Raw genomic sequence first — 23,072 nt, 5'->3', positions numbered from 1 at the left:
TTGTCTAAAACATTAGCCTTTAAAATTAAGTCTTTGAATAATGGTGCTTTCACCCCTGCTCTTCCCTATTTCTGTGAAGGACGGATGCACTTTTTTGGGGGTTGTAGTCAAAAGCGTCTGCTAAATGACTTAATGTAAAGCTTGGAAATGCAAGGACATTTACTAAAAATGTGTTTGTCTGAAAGATGATAGACATATTTATCTCAGATTGCTTGAGGGCGAGTAAATCATGGAGTAATTTAGATATTTGGCTGAAGTATCACTTTAAGGCATCAAAAACACTTCTTTTTTTAAAGTTGAATCAACTAAACTTTTTTACAGTGTGCAGTGTAAAATAATGCACTGTATTGTAGTGAAGTGTTTCGTTTCTGTGCTACTGTAAAAACTACTGTTTCACAGAAATGACTCACCTGCTAGAAACATGAAAAGGTTTCATTTATTAGTTTGAAGCAAAATATGATGTCATCATGAGATTTAAGTTAGATGTCTACTGTAACTGTATGCAAGTAATGCCCATAAATTATAATGTCCTATCATTTACGTCACCTTACAAAGGTAAAAAGCCACAAAATAACCTGCTCTTTTATGGTGCGTTTACTGTGCTCGACATTAAAATCACTAATGTATCAGGTTAATATCGTGGAACAGTGATGTTGTTGAGCCGTGCAATTGTTTTTGCAAATAAAACACTTGACCGACTCCATAAATTTTTGTGCTGATTCAGTATGCCATGAAAAGAAGAAGTTTTATGAGCACCTGCCCATACTGGACAATGACCGTCCCACAGAGAGCTCCAAATGGCATAATAATGAACTCAGACGCTAATACAAATCCACTTTACCTTGTGAATCACTTTGTCATCCAAAGTGAATAATAAACCTCTTTCTCTTTCATTATTAAAAATAAATCTTACACACTCTAAAAAAAATGTAGGGTTATTCTCAACCCAGCGTTGGGGAATGAAAGGTTAAATTATCCTAGATCAAAATATATCTTTGTCCATTTTTGACTCAACATGTTGGGTTGAAAATATCCCAGCATTTTTTATGTAATGTGAAACATATTACTTGTTAAGAAGTGATTTTTGTTGCTTGCAAAAGAGTGAAGCATTAACAAATACCATGTGATCTAAGAGCACATTTACACCTAAGATGTGTTTTGGTTGACATAATCAAAAATGATCTGATAGACAAAAATGCATCTTTTAGGCAGGACCTAAATATGTATCCACTCATTGGTACTTTTTATAAACTAATCCCGATCCAGTCTGCTAATGCATTCTACTGCGTTTAATGTTACATAAATGATTAAAACGAAAAATGAATAATGGATCAATGGCTTTGAAATATCTCCACCTGTATCGGTGCCAGATCACCGTGTGACATTCACATCTATTCTCGTCTTTGCTCATGTCGCTTTGAACGAAAACATGCAAAGCGTTTTTACATTAAACACTCCAACACCCGTTTAAAATACAGAATGCTTTATTTGTAGAATACAGCATCAATTTAGCAAAAATAGTTATATTATAGACAAAATCTACTTGGTCTTTAAAGTCCAGTTTATAGTAACAGCATCTTCAAGACGAGAGTACCTACAAGAAAGTATGTAGACAGCAAAACAGGACAAAAAAAGAAAAGAAAAAACCCCCAGCGTGTTTTAAGTTACGCAGCATGTCGTACAGTGAAAGCTAAAGCTTCAATCATGCATCGCAACGGTATAATAATATGCCATGTGAGGTTTTTGCATAAATAAACACAAACACTTAAGCGGTGAAAAACGAAAAGTGAATGAACAAATACTCAAGTTGCACGGTTTCCAACTGTGATAGCTCTAATATGTAAACAGCAGTAAAAGTAAAGCAGAAAATACAACTGTGGTTATTTTGTACTGCTCTAAAACACTCAACGGTGACAACCAGGCACATATACGGCCAAAAAAAAAACAACATCTCCCAATGAGCTATACGTGATGATTTACAAAGAGAGAATGAAGTACAGTTTTTAAATTTTAGCTTGTCTGAAGCATACACTTTTCATTTATTCTCCAAGTAGCACTCCTTTCCTGTATACAGTTTCAATGCTTTAAACGTTGTCGTACAAAATGGACCATACACACAGGAGACTTTTTATTAATGATGCATTTTGTTCAAGGTAACAATCTATACCATTTAAACGTTCTCTGAATCGCTGCCATTACAGTACATTGACCGTAATCTAAATGAGAGCGTGTGCTTTTCTGTGATTCAAATAATAGAAGCTGCACGGCTGACCTTACAAAGCGTTTAACATGGCCAAGACCGAACATTATAAAAGTATGTAGTCTAAATCTCACATTATCAGATCAACCGGGTAATCTAGTTTCACGTGTCTATTCAATTAAATAACAATAATACTTGCTCACATATTCCAGGAACTGTGAAGTGTGCTTGATCGATACTTCATATAGAAATATAATAACTGCGTGCACTTCACAGTGTTTGAAATTGTAACGAAGTATTGTGTTAAAAAATTTTTGCACAAAACTATTGATGGAGATGACATGGTTTTAAAGAATATGTCTGATTTAACCATTTGATCCCTCTTCAACCTAAAAATAAATCTTGTAATTCAGACAAACTATTAAATTACACAAGACACACGCAAACAAACAAATACGCAAAGATCCCAATTATCTCATGTACCTGTACCCTAACAGGGGATTTCTAATGTTGGTCAAAGTGTGTTTGTGCTCATGTTGTCCAAACCTAGTAACTAAAGAAGGATTTTTCAGAGACGGCATTTTTCCCAGTGGGCTACATGAATCTGCCATTGGCTTTCCAAAACGTCTTGAACGTGAGAACAAACCACTTGGACATCCATCGACACACCGAATCAGACCGAGGGCGGGAGAGAGTAGACAATCTAATCCGACTTGTCTTTTTTCTTTGGTGTAACTTTACCGGCCACTGCAGACCCCACTGCCCCGACCCCTCCTGTTACCACGGAGACGCCGCCTTTGACCAATCCCACTCCAGCTGCGGGAACGCTCGTCACGGCCGTCTTGGTCAGCTCAAAGCTTTTGCAGCCTACCCAAGCCACTCCCCCGAGTGTGGCGCCCACCGCTCCTTTGGTAAAGTTGAACAGTCCGCCCGTAACTCTCCACACGACTCCAGCTTCGTTCTTGGGGTGATCCTTATCCAAGTCTGAAAAGATTTAATACATCAAAATTTGTGTTACAAAACAGTCATAGCAATGCTAATAATTTGTATATATTTGTTTAAAGGGGACATTTCACAAGACTTTTTTAAGAAGTAAAATAAATTCAGAGTATGTGAAGTTTTAGCTCAAAATACCATATAGATCATTTATTATCGCATGTTAAAATTGCCACTTTGTAGGTGTGAGCAAAATGTGTCTTTTTTGTGCGTCCTTTAAATGCAAATGAGCTGATCTCTGCACTAAATGGCGGTGTCGTGGTTGGATTGTGCAGATTAAGGGGCGGTATTATCCCATTCTGAAATCACAAGGGGAGCCAATTTTCAATGACCTATTTTTTCACATGATTGCAGAGAATGGTTTACCAAAACTAAGTTACTGGGTTGATCTTTTTCACATTTTCTAGGTTGATAGAAGCACTGAGAACCCAATTCTAGCACTTAAACATGGAAAAAGTCTTTAATAAATATGGCTATGGAAAATATGATGATACATAGAGAAATGTGTGCTATCACTTTACTGGTGATTTTCACTTGGTGAACAATAAATCCTATGAAGTTACATTCAAATAAAGGCCTGAGCCTATATGCAAGTCTATGCAAATGTCAACCTTACCGTAAAAAAAACTTTTCACCCAAAGTTTTTAACCATACTTATAAATCAGAAGTCAGTATTCTGTGGTTTAAAATGGCAATGCGACATCTCGGTTACTTTAAGGTTTACTTTTTTAAACACAAAAACATTTTCAACTGAAATTTTTCACTTCAAGTGAAATTTTTACTTCACATTTTAGGCTTCACCAATTGAAATAATTTTTGAAGTTGATCCAACTTTTACTTTTTACAGCCAATTTTCAATTACCTATTTTTTCACATGCTTGCACAGAATGGTTTACCAAAACTTAGATACTGGGTTTTTCTTTTTTACATTTTTTAGGTTGTTATAAGCACTGCAGACCGAATTATAGCACTTAAACATGGAAAAAGTCACGATTTATATGATATCTCCCCTTTAATAAATATGGCTATGGAAAATATGATGACACATTGAGAAATGTGTGCTATCACTTTACTGGTGATTTTCACTTGGTGAACATTAAATCGTATGACGTTACATTCAAATGAAGGCCTGAGCCTATGCAAGTCTATGCAAATGTCAACTTAAAAGTAAAAAAAGTTCAAACTTTACACCCAACCATACTGATATATCAGATGTCAATTGTCTGTGGTTTAAAATGGCAATCTCTGTTACTTTAAGGTTTACTTAAAAAAAAAAATTTGGTAACACCAATTTTTCACTTCACATTTTAGGTTTTACCAATTGAATTAACTTTTTTTAAGTTGATCCAACTTTTACTTTTTACAGTAGATAAGTGCACCAATCAGAACTATCACATTCATAACATTGTTTCTCCTTCATAAACACGAACAAGAACAAGAACATTTTAATCAATGTTCTTTGAAAAGCCGTCTCTTTTCCATTTGCTGGCTATTTTTGCTTTGGTTTATGCATTTTAATTTGTACAAAAACTTTTGTCCTTTATTGTCACATCTATAATGCACTTATCTAAAATAGAAGACACATGTAAAGATGTTTAGAGTTTATCTTTATATTCCCCTTAATTTTTGATGTATGTGTCCTCTTTGTGTTTGAACCCATATTCTTTTGGGCTGTTAACGCAAATCTACTGAGCTGTACAATATAAACAGTGAAGTATATAAACACATGGTTCAATATATTTGTTATAAATACATTTTACTTGAAATGTCACTCACATTCATAATGTCCATAGACAACATATAAAACAGCATTTATTATTTCCTAATAATGTCCTATGTTTTAGTATTGTTTACTTTAAAAAACAAGATGTCTAGATATCACTGACTCAACTAAGAGATGTTCCTGGGTAAACACCGTTTGTTGACCCTGTGGAAGTCCTTATCTCTTCTTTAAACACTCACCATAACTTATCACTTAAATCAGAGGGAAATGATAGGTTGCATAAATAACAATGGTGTAAAAGCACTATGGTTAGAAGCCTAAATGTAACCATGCTTGATTTGGTTGTTGTCCCAGGGTCTTCTATGACGAACATCTGTCACTTGGCCAAATCTGCAAGGCCTTTCCATATCAATAATTATTTTCTCAGCCAGTGTAATTTTGATTTCCTAGGGCCATAATTTTAAAATCACACATTTCAGGACAGAGACCGAATAATAACAGTATTTACGTTGAGGATTGTTTTCCGCTCTCCCTGATGTTAAGTGAACCTGAAAGCTTCAGGGAAGCATTTTGAAATTGAGCACACATCTACAGACACGACACACTGACTAATACACGAGCTGATATATTCACACACACGCACGCACGAGGCATCATCTTTCCCCTATTGTTGCTCTTCTCACAAAACACAAAAAATAAAGACTCTCTATTCCCCTGGACAACTAGTGTTTACAAAGCCCGCAATACTCTGTGGACCACGAGCAGAAATTATATCTTTTACATTCAATCAATACTGTCAAGGACCGCGTGGCTGGGTTGTGCGATGAGCTCCCATGTGAATCGATGCTCCGCCGAGAAGCCGCGTGAATGACAAGCAGCACCTTTTTAGATGAGCTCTGCGAGGCCACGGCGGGAAAATTTCAGTGCGCTCCTCGTGAGGCAGTCAAGGTTGATCCGCGCGCAGTTCATAGGCGCGCAAGGACGACAACAGAAGCGCGCTGAGATTAAGGTCAATGACACGACATGCATATTTTGTGTGTCCGGGGGCAAGATAACATGATGCATTCATGACATGTCACTTTATTTTATAAAACCTATTTAGTTAAATACATTAGTTTTTTTAATAATAAATATGAATTTTCGTTTTGGTTTCTTAAACTTATAAAATGCGCAACCGCAACTCTTAACGTTAGCAGGTAAGGACAGCGGTTAAAAATGTTGTTGAAATTATAAAAAGTACACTTTATAAACAAACCGTTAAACACTGTTAATGACAGGCCTTCGAAATTTGAAGGCACAACGATTCAGCTGCATAAAACCAAAGTGTCCAACACACCACTTTGTGACTAAGGAACTCAGAGTTCTTGATTAAATTAATCAGAAGGAGATAAATATCCCTTGTTATTTGTTAAATAATGATTATTACCTAGATTCGAAAAGCAAATATTGGTTTACTGGCATCTATAACACTGTGTGACAACAATGTCGTCTATGAAATGTCTTCTGGCCTAATGCCAACACATTTCAAACAGGATATACTATAAATTAAAGTGAAACCACACCTCATAGCCAAATAATAATGCCAAATAATGAAGTAAATCTACCGTAATATTCAAGTACAGTACACAAACAGTGCTTGATCTTTTGTACAATCTTCACGCAATTTTTAAAAAATATTTTGTTAATGCACGTACAGTACATATTTACACTAAAAGGTACAGTCTCGAAACACTAAAGTTACATCTGGCCTCTATGGATGGTGCACAGCTGGGTAAACTTGTCTTTCACATCATAGCCATTCATATATTATGCATTTTAGATGAGCCGAAACTGTGTTTTGAATAATCAGCAACCTGGACTAGGACGATTCTTTATCAACACAATTCCTGTGGGATCCATTTGCTCCATATACATACACAGTAGCCTACTTTGCAGATCCACTTTTGTATATTTGTGCAAACCGTGCAAGATTAGATATAACTACACAGACAAGGTGAAGACATTTTATCACACTAGTCACAAATGAACTTTATACTTGGCTTTCAGATTTATGTGTTATTGTAAATGCAATTTTTGCTCATATTTGCAAGATAAATGGCAAGCATCATGTACACCATCAGAAATAAAGTTGCAAACGGTGTCACTGGGTGCACCCTTTCGAAAAGTACACCTTTGTAGATGATCAATAATTTAAAAACATGTGAAATGTAAGTTTTGTTAAATAATTTTCAGTTCTATTGAAACTATAGATACACCTATGTGAAAGTATAATCGCCAAAAATAGTTTGGTGATTATATTAACTTGCATTAACTAAATTCTGAAGATTACATTTTCTAAATATTATTCATTCATATAATGACTATTAATATTTAAAGGGACACTCCACTTATTTTTTGAAAATATGTTCATTTTTCAGCTCGCCTAGAGTTAAACATTTGATTTTTACCCTTTTGGAATCCATTCAGCTGATCTCCGGGTCTGGCGGTACCACTTTTAACATAGCTTAGCATAATCCATTGAATTTGATTAGACCATTAGCATCGCGCTCAAAAATAACCAAAGAGTTTTGATGGTTTTCCTAGTAAAACTTGACTCTTCTGTAGTTACATTGTGTACTAACACCGACAGAAAATTAAAAGTTGCGATGGTCTAGGCCGATATGGTTAGGAACTATACTCTCATTCTGGCGTAATAATCAAGGACTTGGCGGCCGTACCATGGCCGCAGGAGGCGCAATGATATTACGCAGTGCCCGAAAAAAGTGGAATGTCCCTTTAACAAATCACTAGATTAAATTCGTTGCATTTTTCTGTTCTCTTTTGATTGACAGGATATATCGGCCATGACTATCAGTTGTCTTTAAACTATTAGCTGATAGCCATGTGAGGAAAAATTGCTTTATCGATTGATCTGGATGATTGGCCGATAAATCAGTGCATCTCTATTTAAAAGATTTATTTTTTATTCAAATTGATTACAAATCATTTCAAAGCATTATCATATTGCATATCGCATTATCTTCAATACCGTGCAGCCCTACAATTCTCCTATAAGCCACATAGCTTCCTACAGTAATTGGCCAGCATCTTTTGCCCAGTTAAAAAACATCCATCCCAGCATGCCACAAAAACAATACACCAACCCCACTTTCTTTATTTTTTATTGTGAGAATGACCAATTTATTCTTTTTGACGGGAACCGTCGAATCAATCCAATTCTATAGCAAAGAGAAAATGTCAATTTGTCTTCAGTTCTAGGAAAGAGAATAGTGACATTTGAAGGCTTAGATGAAAAGGTTAAGATATTCTGGGGCGTGTTAGTCTTTCTCAGCCCTGTGGAGGGCTTGCATTAGTGGCTAAAAACCCACTCTACAAGCCCGGTACAAAGGTTACTGTGTTCACCTTGACAGTTTAATGAACATTCACAAAGACAAAGATGGAGTATTTCACATGTGTTTCTGAGCCTATATTAAGAACGAAGTACTTGTTTAAGGCCGGAGTTTAGTATATTTTTACACGTACGCAAGGGTCCGCGTACAGATGCAATTTTCGCCATCATACTGTACGCACACTGTCAGATTTTTGAAACCCAGCGTACATTTGCATGTGCTTACAGGAGAATATATCATGTAGTCCAGGAGCTGCGTTGCATTTTGTCGCAATGCACATGGGTGATTCTCGCGAAATTAGACTCATGAGGTGTCATGAAACATTTTGATAAAAAAGTAAGAGTATCAAAATAAGAAGCATACAGTTACAAACATCATGTACTATTTTGCACATGATTTCAAAGACATCATACAAACCAATTGTGTTGGGTTGTTTCACATTTAATGGGAAAGATGTCATTACCGCAACGTGTCCATGACTGGATTTGGGTTCTTTGACAATATTTATAATTAAAAAATCTAAAAAATAAAAAGCTTCAGTGCATGTTATACTATAAACATTTACAGTAAAGAAACATGTGATATTTGGTGATCATTGGTAAATGTAGAAACAATAATAAGAAACATAAATTTGTCCAAGACCAATTTTCTCATCCTCCGCAACAATTTTCAATCATTGTTTAAACCCTCAAGGAACTAACATTTAAAAAAAAAATTGTTGGAAGGGACATAATTGACTGTGACACTCAAGATGGCTACCAGGTAAGCAGTTGTTATTTTTTCTCTCCAAATAAAAGTTGAACTGAAGTTTGTCATAGTACTATAGACAACTTTTTATTTCTCATTACCGAAACATGAGTTTGTAATTGCATATATTTAATGTAATATCATGTTGCGGTAATGATAATTTTTGGAAATGATAATCTAAAAAAAATGTCAATAAAATCCTATAAAAATAATGGTTATAGTAAGTTCAGACCTTAATCTTATGTGCATAAAAAATTGGCTTCAAGGGCTTTTTAAAAAAATCTGATGCTGTACACCTTCTACGTCTAGATTTCGTGAGAATCACCCATATGCGTTGAACGTCTGCGTACACGTACGAATAAACTATACTTTGTTTTCAACCGTGTACGTACATTCGTGTACACGTAAAAAACTGACAAAACTAGGTCTTTAGAGTTGTACTAGCTCCTTTCTCGTAACGGATAATAAAATCTTGTAAAAGAGAATTGGCGAGCTAAATCTGTCTCTTCAGGGTTGCCATCATAAAAAAATCGACCATTGTTGTTTAATGGTCGTAGAACAGAATAAAGAAACATTTTGACTCTTGTCTCTTCTTTTCCTATATTGTTCACAAGGGACCGTGAATGTTCGCCTAAATCTTTCTTACTCATCACTTTGAGCAAGAAGCCTACAGCTATCCAAGATACATAAAGTTTAAGTTTGTGATAGGATCCATACAGACCCACCTGAAGTGAGATAAGTGGTCTCAACGGTGCGCTGACCGAGCTGAGAAAATGATCTAGGCGTACTTGAACGTTCACATAGGTTCCAAGGCCGCCTGCACTTTGTCCTCGGCACTATGTTATAATCCTGCCCATGACAGCCACAACAGACCTTTAGATAACACCGACAAAGCTGCTTTCACAAACCAAAAGGCACTAAATAGAGATAAAGTTTAAGAACGTAAAGATGAGACAGATAATGTATTTTGCTCCCAGAAACCCATTCTGGTGGGTATGTAGACCCATTATGGAGAAAACACAAAGGCGGACAGATATGGATCTCTAAGCTATAGATTTACATTTTTAGGAAGTGCGAAAATGTAATGGAAATATAAAGTCCAAACTTGTCGCCAAAGTGGTTACTTATTGTCCAACACAATTGAGCATACCGTGAAGTCTTCACAATAATCTGCAGTTTGTTTTACCTGCCGTGATACATCTATTAGTGTAGTATTGAGCTTACTGTATGTACCAAACTGTCATCTCTTGTAATACAGTCGTCTTGATTTAGACCCGCCTGACCTAAGATGAATTGGATAGCCGAGAATCCATTCCCAACCAATCAAATCCGAACATGTTCCTGAGCGGGAGGTGGTCTGCCAGCCTCTGGTGTAAATCTGTCGCCTCTGTATATTTATGTGCCTATATCAATACCCACATTATCTCTCTGTAGTGCTGAGAAATAATGTTGAAAATATTGTTCTCCTCACTTGGCAGCGAGATTTATAGCGGGCGAGAGAGCAAAAGAGAGAGAGAGGGGAAGAAATAAGAAAGAGTAAGAAAAGGGAGGGGGTAATCGGACCTTCCCCAGTGATAAAAACCCCCAGTGGGATTCAGCTCTCCGTCGCCCGACTCCCTTCGCCAACAAAACCATGTCAGCCCCTTCCCTGCTGAGGTCTCTATTTTTAATCCCTGTGCCTGAGTTGCCTGGGGTAAAACACAATGGAGGGTCAAGTTAAAATGAGGTTTTGAAAGAACGGGCTGGAAGGGAATGTACCGAATTACTGTTGGACCTTGTCGGACATGGTGTGAGCACAGGAGGTGTGCAAGTGACAACGACATTAAAAAGGCATTTTTTCCAGGTACTGAATTTGCTAAATTGACATTTTTGGTAATGCAGATCAATAAAAATATTACAAAAAAATATGCTGGCAATTATGAGGCTGACAAGAACCCTGCTGAAACGCCGCATTCGTCCCATTTCCCTGACACATCTGCATTAAATAAATAAATAACCACCGGTGAACCACTTATCGAAAAGGTCAATGCTTCCACCGGGTGCGCAGGCTCGCCTGACCTACTGGGAGCGAATTGCATGAAAGTTAAACCTTTACATATACTCATCCCAGTCCTCCCAATGTACGCTCGTTAACTTCAGCAATAGCAAAAATATTACCTACCTAACCTAGATCTGATAACGTGCGCAAATGAGTCACTGGTTCCGGCCGCCTTCGATATTTATATCGACGGGAAGGTCTATTGTGTTATTTTGAATGCCACCGCAGTCGCTTCAAAAAACGGCACAGGTCCACAGGTGTCGCCTTGAAAATCGTAACAAAGCTTTTTAAAAATTCACAAGCATGGCCTTTATAAAAACACAAAAGCTGCGGTTTATGAATAGATGCCTTGGACGAGCTTAAACAACACTGGCTCAATATTATCGTATGGTGGACATGTTATCTTTATTGGATATAAATCAGTTTAGTGGAATCTGTGCAGCCCTGCGAGGCGTCAAACGTGAAATTGTGGATGTAGCAGAAAAAAATCAGTATCTCTGTGGATGTGAGTCATCAGCTGAACTCAGGAAAACAGACTGTTATGTAAACACTTTCCATCAAAGTCAATCACGACTACGACTTTTGGGAGAGAATGCTTTCTAATGGGGCCAGAGCTTCAAGCGTTCAGATAAGGAGTCTGAGGAAATACATTTTTAACAGCCACCATCGAGATTCAGACTAGCTTGAAACAGTTTACCAAAAATGAAAATTCGTTTATGATTTTCTCATCCTTGTGTTTTCCAACCAATATTTGCAACTCTCTCCTATATAAAGAAAGTAGACAACTGGGGCTATCAAGTCCTAAAATTACATATAAAGTATTATCGACTTCATTATCAACTGTTTCTAGTAGGGGTGGACGATAAGACCAAAATTTTATATAACGATGACGGTATGCTTTATGGTAGACGTTTTCATCTTTTAATAAGGTTTTTATGTTATTAAAATATTTAATGCCATAGAATTTTCATAAGTCTCACAAAAAACATATACAAGCATAAAAAGACAAAAAACAAACAAAACTCAAGCCCCCTAAGATAAACAGTCAGTGATGAAAGAATGATAATAAATAATCATGTATATTATATATCTTATTAAAGGTAGAAAAGTGATTTAGTCAGGGGCAGTAAGAGATTTTCACAAAAACATGAGTGACAGACAGCAGCAAAATTAGGTAACTTTCCCTTTAAGACCAAAGTCTGTATCCAATATACTGTTACCGTGGGTTCACACCAGCTGCGTTTGAGGCGTCCAATTCCCGTCTACTGCGTTTAGTTTGCCGCTTGAACATTTTGAGTTAACTTTCTTCATTCACGCGTGAAAGTGAAATTCTAGTCATCGAGACATTCACGCGGAAATTCGCGTCATGGGAGGTCCTTCAATAGGCTTCTGTGACATCACTACTAGAACAAGCTCCTGATTGGTTAACGCATCACGTTTTTCCGCCAGAGTTCAAATTTTTCAACTCACGTGTTTGCCGTGGCAATGCTCTAGACCAGGGGTCCCCAACCTTTTTTTCACCGCAGATGATTCATTACATTTGCAAATGATTCATAAAGTCATACCTCCGCAATTCTTTGATCGATTGTGTTTTAAAAGTACTGTATGCTCAAACTCTAATGACAGCAATGTGATCGCTGATGCGCTGGTAAAGAGAGAGAGAGAGAGAAAGAGAGAGAGAGAGGTGGAGAAAAAGAGAGAGCACGGCCCTGTACAAAAGTAGAAATGATTTGTTATTTGAAGTCGGCTCTTAAAGTACAAATACCCGATTAAGCGATTACGTGGCTATTATACAAAAAATTTTTCGGGACGTTCTTGCGACCCGGTGGCAACTTGTCCACGGCTCGGTACTGGGTCGCGACCCGGTGGTTGGGGACCTCTGCTCTAGACGCCCAAATGAGGCAGAATCACGTCTACCACACAGCGCTAAACACCTCATTCGCGCCGCGAGATCTACAGACGCACGTCAACGCGTCTTCACATTGACCTAACATTGAAATCACTTACGCAGCATTACACATGTGTATTCACTTTCAGCTGTTTACTTTCTCCTAAGACCTAAATGGTCGTGTTCATCAGGATACTTGCAAAGACGGGAATTTTGATGCATATATGTATTTTAAGGCAAATAAAGTGTCAACAATGATCTCAAGGATGAGCGACTTGCGGACTCCTTTCACACAAAAACAATGCGCACATATAGCACTGTTGTTTGTGTTTCATTGCTTTAAATCACTTGTTTTAAAACTGCAGTGCTTAAATACATGTACAAATGTTACGTTTTCGTGACCATGTGCACAGCAACGTGACGTGGGTGCGTAACCTCGATAGAGACGATAGTCCAAAAACTCTACCGGTTGACAAATTTCTAGAGGTTTATCATATCTACTGGTTTATCGCCCACCCCTAATTTCTAGTATAGTATATTATTATAGTATATAAAATATACAGTATATATTTCCAATGAAATATCACTAGAATTTTCAAATAAAGTTATTTTCTGTTGAAAACCAGATTTTTTCCACAAAATCTCTTTTTTCCCCAAAAAATTAGACTGGAAGTGGTGGGTCAAATATGGGGGGGGGGGGGTTTGTCTTATACTCTAGTATATACGGTAAATAAATATCGCTTTCTCGAAACAGGTAGAGCCTCTAATGGGGCATCCACATTAGAGCTGCAACTATCGACTATTTTTTCAACCGATTAATCTATCGATTATTTTTTCGATTAATCGAATAGTCTAATGATTTTTTTATACATATAATTCCCCAACAAATAATAAATGTAACATCTGCCATTAACGCTAACATTTTATTTAAGCATTTTCTTAATTAAACAAACACACAAACCAAAATTTTCAACATGAAAAATAAAGTGGCAGTGCCACTTTAAAAGAGGCATTTTTCACCTTAAACAATAAAATAGGCATATATTAATATTTTAAACATTAGTTTATGATTAGTACATGCATTAACTCAGCATTAGTTCAGACTGAAGTAAAAATAAGTTCATTGTGATTCATGAACCCTTATATAAAATGTAATGGTTATATTATTACTGTTAATATTATTACTATTAGTAGTACTGCATTCTCATTTAACTTTAACATTTAACTTTTCTTAAGTTCCGGGTAAAAAACAAGTTCAGTTAGTATGATCTTCTAATATTTTATAAACAGCGTTTACGCCGCTGTTACTTTAAATAAACGCATGTCAGGAATACCTTACAAGACGAGCTTCTGTAATATCTGCGCACATATTCGCAAAAAAGACGTTCATTGGGAACTCCGCACTGCCAGCTGGCTTTCAGTGCACGCGGGCACATGCCTATCAGTTCTCAATGTGACAGTAACTTATTATTTCATAACTTCTTAATATAAAAACATGTCCTGCTCTTTATTTACTGTTTCAACATACTGCCCAGAAGCGATGCAATGTCACGTCTGTCAGGCGTCTCGCAGCTCGTATTAAACGAAGATGTAAACGCAGCTGTATTAAGCACAATATGTATTGATTCTATTGTTTATAGAGTAAGTATAAAAACTTACTGTAATAGTTCAAATTCTTACGCTCTCGTCTCGTCATTTTGAGGTCGGAGAGCTCCAGGTTTTCTTCTTTTAAGATGATCATACACAGGTGTTGCGCTGCTGTGGTATGCCATTTCAGTTTTACACAGTATGTGTTTTATTTGGTCTCTGCTTAAAGTATTCCCACACTTTTGATCGCGTTCTGTCTGTTTGGTATAACACTTGTATCACCCGGTCGGAGCTGAAGCCGCCTTCATTTCAAAATGTAAACAGTGCGACGCATCGACGCATTTCCGGCAAATCGACGTAATTACGTAATCGACGTAATCGACTACGTCGACGCGTCGTTCCAGCCCTAATCCATATGAAATGCAAATTCAACAATTTGCGCAAGCAGATTACATACAAAGTCAATGCGAAGATGTGGATAGACGCAAACTCACGCGTGGCAATTTGAATGACACATCTTCGTGCAAGTTAAAAATATTCAACTGAAGTGAATAATTTCCATGTCACAAAGTAAAATCCCGCGAGTAATCTTTGCGTTTGCTGTGTACGCAGCATAATGCTTTGGATTGACTTTGTATATAATCTACTTGCGCAAATAATTACATTCACTTTTGGTGTGTCCACAGCATAAGACATGTTGAAACTTTGTAATTGCCTCCCTCAGACAAATAATTTTGTTGTTCTCCTCACTTTTGTAGATCGTTTTGGACAAAAGCATCAGCTAAATAACCAAATATAAAAGTAGTTAGCTATTTCGATTTCTTTTTTGTCTTTTTAGCGTTTGAGAACCCCCAAAATGAGTTTTTTGTGTTCCACCAGAGGAAAAGAATTGAGGCTTTAGATCGACATAGAAATCCAATGCAACAAAACAAGGTGTATTAGCGAAGATGCACACCAAAAAAGGACAAATCGATTACAAACAACCATTCATGTACTGCCAATGGAAGAGCAATTGTAGCTTTTTTGTCTATTTCATCGACCTATAAAGAACAACTCCTCTGCAAAACACCACCTTTTGTGTTCTACAAAAGGAAGAAACTAACAACATGAGGAAAATAACAAGTTTTACTTTTGGTAAACTGTTCCTTTAAAATGTTCAATCTGTTCTCAAAGACAGCTTTCTGTAAGATACCCATCACTTCTGCTTCCTGCCGGGCAGTTTCCAGTTCACAGCACGCCGAAACGGCAGGTTGAAATGAAACTGACGCTTATTCCTTCAAAGAGATAACTGATCAATCTTGGTTGTGTTACGAAAACTGCTGCTAAAACTCTACTTTCAGTTACCAAGAGCCCAAGATGTGACTGTGATTCCCAAGCCACGGCCTGCATTTTTATTATTAAGTCTCAAATCAGATCTCAGATGTGCAAAAACGCTGCCAATCCGGATTTAGCATTCAAACACTAATAATTCAAAACAGCCTCTATTTCCCCCGATGGATTTTCGTGGTACACCTCGTGATTGACAGGTGGATTGCATACGCCTGCACCTCAGTAGTTACAGATGGAGATAAAACACATTTCCTGTTGCAGCTAAGCTTATTGGAGGAGACCCAAGCTTGCAGTGCCCTGTCCTGCTTTTGATGTCAGGCCCAATGCTTTGGGGATTCAGAAAGACACGTAAATCCTCTGAAAAAAAGCCATGGACAGAGGACTGTAATATCTGCCCATGCAACACAGAGAGCCTAGCATTCGAAAAATATATCAAAGGTTCAGGCTTTTAAAAGCAGAGATCTTGTATGCTGAGGTTTCTCATATCACGCACATCAAAGCGTTCGGGCTACATAATGTTTGGACCCGTAACACACTGTGACCATTGAATGCTGAGTGCTCATTTAAGGCGTCCCACCCTTAAGCATGTCTGTTGAATAATACATCAAGCAGATGGTGTGCAGAATCGTCAAGGTAAGACCTTAAATAATTCAGTGCAGGCAAACGCCCTCCCTCCACCCCCCTTTATTTTTTTGTTTACTCTTGGTTTTGCCGAGCAGGGATTTGAAATGATAGCAGTGTGCAACAACCCGGCAATGAGAGGTTTGCTGACCGGGGCGAGGCGTGCATGAAATAACCTTATTATTTTTTCATTTTCGGAGGACAGATGTTTTTCTATGCGGTTTTCTTTATGCCTTGTGTTAGGACTCTCAATTTTTAAACCAGCTTTCACTGACCTGTGGAAAGTGGAAAAGCATCCCCATTGCAATAAACTAAATCATTATTTGCAGAGTAAACATTCATTTTGAATGGAATTAAAGAATTACATTTCTTGCAAGGCGTGTAAATAGTCACAGTTGGCACATCACTTGTGGACCCGAATTGAATAAACAGAGCAGATTTACACCGGAGAAGAGTTAAAAATTACTTAAAGGGCACATGCAAAATCCAGTTTCGGACATGAACGTGTGTTGGCAGTGTGTGCAAAAATCCACCATCTACTTCTTTTTTAATCCTTAATTAAACTCAAGCAGTCTCATTAGACAACAGCTTTGATTGTCCTGTTAATGTGACGTCATACAAACAAAGCCCCCCCACGGCAACTGACTAACTGGTTGATTTTACCCAAAAGCTTTTCCAAATTAGTTTGTTAACACATTGCAATGCTAATGCAGGTAAAGATATTTAACTGAGACAATATAGTCTGAGAAAATAGTATCGCATACATTTCAAAATACTGTAATCACCTATAAAGCCTTAAATGGTCTAGCAACTTCGTATCTTAGAAAACTACAATCCTTCAAGTACACTGCAGTCACAAAATTCTGGTCACTTAATTATCCCTAGGATATCAAAAGTGTCTAAAGGTGGTAGATCATTTTCCTACTTAGCCCCTAAGCTCTGGAATGATTTACCAAAAAATGTTCGTGAATCTGACACAGTGGATAACTTTAAGTCTAAACTAAAGACATATCTCTTTAATAAAGCATTTATATAATTTGTCTAGTAAATGTACTTATCACGCAATAGTTAGCTTGTCCGGAACAAAGCATTGACATAACTCGTCTGGGTAATATACTTATGCCGCAATAGTTAGTATGTCTGGAACCGAGTGGATATTAAACCACAATACTGTATAACACTTGCATTACATGCCCCTACGCTAATAGGATTTTGTTTTTTCTTTCCCCGTCTCGTCCTCGATCCCGAGGACAATGGGACTAACAGACCCAGTTCATTCTGCCGTGAAGATCATCACACCACTAATCTACTGGCCTTCCTGCAACGTGACGCCAAGCCGATGTCTGACCAACGACCGCCGGCCGCCCCGTTTAATCTACTTATTCGTATATATTATTTTTAATGTTTTAATTCCCATACAATTTTATAAAATAGTACCTATTATAAAATATATCCTCTATAGAATCAGCTATGTCTGGCTCTCTCTCTCTCTCTCAAGGGTTTTTTTTCTCCCTAGGACTTTTCCCACAAGGTTTTTCTCCTAGGAGTTTTTTTCAGTCAGCTGACATTGGCTTAACTTAGCACCCCCTTCTATACGTTACATTATTTATTACTTAGTATGATTAAATTTTAGCTGCTGCACTCTGCTGCTTATGTTGTCCATCGATTTTTTTCTGTGTTTTCTCCTGCTTTTATTAATGTTAAGCTGCTTTTTAACAATTAAACAATTGTGGTAGGGATGCACCGATATGATTTTTTTGGGCCAATACCGATACCGATTTAAACAGACAACTTCTGGCCGATGCCGATACCGATATTAAACACTTGTATACAATACATCAAATAATTTTTACTGAACATGGATTAGATCTAATTAACATTCAACTGACCAAAATAATAAGAGAGGCACAAATTAAGCTAAAACAAATATAATAAGACAGCATGACAACCTTCAATGGTGGTTTTCGCTATTCAGCATTTATTTTAGTAACAACATTAACAAATTTTTTGCATATAATGGATTTCTTTATGCAGTTAATTAATAAACAATCGGTATCGGCCTTTCTCGTGCTATTGCCGATATGCCGATGGTTTCAAATTCATCAAAAATCGGCCGATAAATATCGGCGGCTGATACATCGGTGCATCACTAGTGAAAAGTGCTATATAACATTTAATTTAATTTAATTTAATATATTCACAGGGATCAGATCTATTTTTAACCCAAAAAGGAAAATTCTGTCATCATTTACTCACTGTGATGTCGTTACAAACCTGTATAAATGTCTTTGTTCTGATGAACACGAAGGAAGATATTTTGAGAAACGTTTGTAAGCAAACCGTTTTGTGGACCCCATTCACTTACATAGTATACTTTTTCCTACTATGGAAGTGAATGGGGTCCACAAATGGTTTGGTTACAAACATTTCTCAAAATATCTTCCTTTGTGTTCATCAGAACAAAGAAATGTATGTGGGTTTGAAAAAACATGACGGTGAGAAATTGATGATTTTTGGGTGAACTATCCCAAGGCTAAAGTCTGAGATTAGAAGCATCCACGTTTGATTTCAGTCATTGATTTCAATCTTTGACATGACCTTACTTAGTCAATATTAAATATATCATGGTAATATATTAAACGTAATGTTCTTTACATTTATTTGCAAAAAGCAGTAAAAGTCACAAAAGTAACTAGTGGGGTTTTCACATTTAGAAATGACAACCACCAAGAGGACCATAGCAACCACAAGGCTATGTTCTGATAATCCCTACAGTACATAGCTCATAGCGAGCACTTAGCACTGCCTTGTCAACCTACCTCAACACTTCTGCACTAAAGTACAGTATAAAATCTTGTTTATTTATAAACACTGGCTCCCTAACTCTCTTCTTTATTTTGTCGTCCCATCTAAAGACTGACATTTTTAGTATTCCTCTTTCAAAGTAGCATTGATTCAACTGCATGAAATACATATTTATCAGAGAAAAATGAAAAATGTAAAAAATAAGACCTCAACCGAGTCGGCCTATGAGCCGATTTGTGGTGTCCCGAATTACCCATTCACAGTAAGTGGCACAGGACCGAGTATAGGTGTCAGGGGAGAGAAAGAGCAAGAGAGGAGGAATAGTTAGGAGGAAAAGAAGAGAGAGAGAGAAAAATGAACAAAGTGAGGCATAAAGAGAAAGAGGTAAAAAAGACTGAGATTTAGTTAGGATGAACAGAACAAAAAAGAGAGAGAAAGAAAGTGCTGTAATAAAGTGTCATAATTTACTAGTCATACTACAGATGGTAAGAAGGCTCGTGCTGTTTTTCATTGTTCTTTGCCAAGGAACCGGTGGAGAGCAACTGTCAGCCCTTTGAAAACAGTCGTGGAGAGCGATGCATTCACTCAAACTGTCATTTCACTCTCCATTATGCATCTTTCGCTTTCTGCAAAAATAAAAAAATCACTTCTGCCCGTCACGGCAGAAGAAAATAATTGGATGTGAAAAGCACGGTCACTACGCGGTCAGAGGCAACCTCTGCTTTCCTTAACCAAAAATACATGTAACAAATACTGCTTTTCTTGTTTACCTGAATATTAATAGTCTTAATGATGTTTTTTTATTATAATTTTCTTTATTCAGACTCCATTCTGATACGTGACATTCAGGCTAAAGTCTTATAATATAAGATTCGGAGTATCAAAGTTTGATTTCGATCTTTCACATGACCTCACTCAGTCAATTTTCAAGGTTATATTTTCACTGAATGTTTTTTACATTGTTAGTGATGGTCGTTTTCGAAGCACTGCTTCCCGTACACACTGCCAGGGGCGTCATGCACCAATTTTTTTAAGGGGCCACAGTGTGCACAGCTTACAGAAATGTGTGCATACATAGTGATGGTGATTTTCGAAACACTGCTTCATGAGGCTTCGAAACATTTACGAATCTTTTGTTTCGAATCAGCGGTTCGGAGCATGTTTCAAACTGGCCCAAGTCATGGGGAAGTTAGTTTTGATGATTTGCTTGCCCCAAATAAAACTAAAAACACATAATACACTTTTAACTATGTCTTAATTAAGTTAAATATTTTTTTAAACATATTTTAATAAAAAGCTTGCTATTATTTTGTAAAAAAAGTGTAAAATGTTTGGACATATCTGCCTTTACACTATTTTGACCAGCAGGGGTCGCCAGCATGTGTGGTGTTTCGAACTGCTTTGAAAAACTGAATCATTTTTCGAAGCAATACCAATTGATTCGAAGCTTCGAAAAGTTTCGTTTCTCCCATCATGCATACACGGTCATCAAACGAAATATTATAGAGCTTTCAGTCTTTTCCATAGCACTATTTTGAGCCTTCCTGCCTTCATGAAAAAAACCTCCAAAATAAAAGTGTTGACTAACTTTCTATAGACTAAATACTATTCAATCGGAATAATGACATATTGGCATCATATTTACATCTGGAACGGCATGTTTTTTATTTACGTTTTGTTTAATGACTTGTTAAATTGTGTCAATTCATTTTGCACAACAACTGCATAATCCTATACAATTAATCTAATTTTAAATCCATAAAGTTTATAAACAACGAAAATTACATAAGCTATAGCCACGTGATTGAGTTTAATGTTCAATAATGATTCAAAAACTGTTTAGATAAAAATTATTAGAGGAACGGATTTTGCATAACTTTACCTCATATGTGAACATATGTGATTCCGCGTCCCCGTGAACTCTGGCGTTGTACCAAGAAGATGAATCTAGAAATCTCTACTAATATAACGTTGAGACGGTCACATTGAGACCATACAATTTCTACACAGAGGAGGTTAACTGCACATTACCGTACTGGGGTTTGGAAATGTTATGAGCGTTTCTTACACGTTTTAATTCCTCAGATAGCCAAATGCAGCAGCCAGCAATAGCAAAGAGCTCGTGAGCGCGCTAAGACGTTGATGACGTCAGCGACTGCGCTGAATGCGCAGCGCCTGCCGCCAGAAGTAATGTAACACGATCAAAACACTATCAAAAAGTGACAAGGATGCAGCACAGAATTAATAATATTGTGCATAGTAAACAGATTAAAAGACAAATAACAGATTAATAGTCGCTTCTTTGATTTTGAGGCTCAAAAAACCAAGGGGGCAACTGCCCCCTCAGTTTGAATGGGCATGACGCCTCTGCACACTGCCTATTAATTCGGTTGTCACTTCACCTTTTAATGCTTAATCCTGTTCTGTACACACACAGTTCAGTAATTTACGGTACTGACAACCGAATTCCACAACCGAATTAACTCCCGCAAAATGCAGGTAGTGACATCCGCATTTACAGAAACTCTGCACAGTGTGTACATAACCGAACTGAACAACTAGTAGTTAATCAAGTGTTTAAACGTTCATCATAAACAGGACAGGTCTCTCTTCTGAAAAAATAAATGCTTAGAAGGGGAAAAAGTCTTCTGTATGCGCGGTTCAGAAAATGACAGAGGCACAAGCGTTTGCTGACTAGTGTTGCCAGATCTTGCACTTAAAAAACAGCAAACTAGAAGAATCCAATAATAAACCGAAATAAATCTAAATGCTTTACCTCAAAGATCAAAATATTGAGACCGGCCCCTTCACGCTTTATTAACACCAAAAACTTGATCGCTTCATGAGCCAAAAGCTATAAACGGTTAAACACCAAAACGGTGTTTACGTACAAAAAAGACGAGGACCTGGCAACACTGCAAGACCGCGCGCTCCGTGCTGTGAAGCAGCCTCACAAAAGCATAAAATACACAACGCCAAGATGGAGGTTTATTGCAAAACACAATGCTGTTATTATTTTGGTCAGATCTGTGATAAGCACGTGAGACGGCAGAACGTTGCTATGGTTATCTCTGTGTCAATCATCGCATTTTCGGGAGTGAGTCTTGTTCCGTACAGACATTTAACGAACATTTAGGGGATTCACTCCCGCATTTTAATGCGGTTGTCACTCCCGAAAGTTTGCAGTGTGTACGAGATGAGGCTTCGAAACATTTACGAATCTTTTGTTTCGAATCAGTGGTTCGAAACTTGTTCCAAACTGGCCCAAGTCACGTGATTTTAGCAAACGAGGCTTCATTACGTCATAACTGTTTCGAAACGTTTCGAAAATCCGATGGTTCACCACTAGGGGGAGTTGATCACATGACCAGTGTGTCTAATATGTTTAGGTGAACTCGGGTCAGTTTTATTATGAAAGTTCATAAAAAATGTATCCTTCTGACTAATAACACTGCAATTTTGTTTACTTTTTGTTTATAGACAGATTTAATGACAAAAATGTGCATAATTAAAGGGTAGTTAGTTTTAATGATTCGTTTGCCCTAAATAAAACTAAAAACACATAATAGACTTTTAACTATGTCTTAATTAAGTTAAATATTTTTTAACATATTTTAATACAAATCTTGCTATTACTTTGTTAAAAACTGTGTAAAATGTTTGGACATATCTGCTTTTACACTATTTTGACCAGCAGGGGTCGCCAGCGTGTGTGGTGTTTCGAACTGCTTCGAAAAACTGAATCAATT

At 37.1% G+C, this 23,072-nt stretch overlaps 1 protein-coding gene across 1 annotated transcript in view; it reads right to left on the bottom strand.

The window, feature by feature from the left end:
• Nucleotides 1–1,466: 1,466 nt before the first annotated feature.
• Nucleotides 1,467–23,072, bottom strand: part of LOC135781273 (transmembrane protein 263-B) — a 40,101-nt gene continuing 18,495 nt past the window's right edge. The window contains exon 3 of the mRNA XM_065291648.2: nt 1,467–3,184. Within this exon, the coding sequence (XP_065147720.1) occupies nt 2,904–3,184 (281 nt within the window). The 3' untranslated portion in view covers nt 1,467–2,903. The remainder of the gene's footprint in view (nt 3,185–23,072) is intronic.

Source organism: Paramisgurnus dabryanus, chromosome 23, assembly GCF_030506205.2.
Source record: "Paramisgurnus dabryanus chromosome 23, PD_genome_1.1, whole genome shotgun sequence".
Lineage (NCBI taxonomy): Eukaryota > Metazoa > Chordata > Actinopteri > Cypriniformes > Cobitidae > Paramisgurnus > Paramisgurnus dabryanus.
Note: the sequence above shows the minus strand (reverse complement) of the source record. Positions and strands in the feature narration are given on the sequence as shown.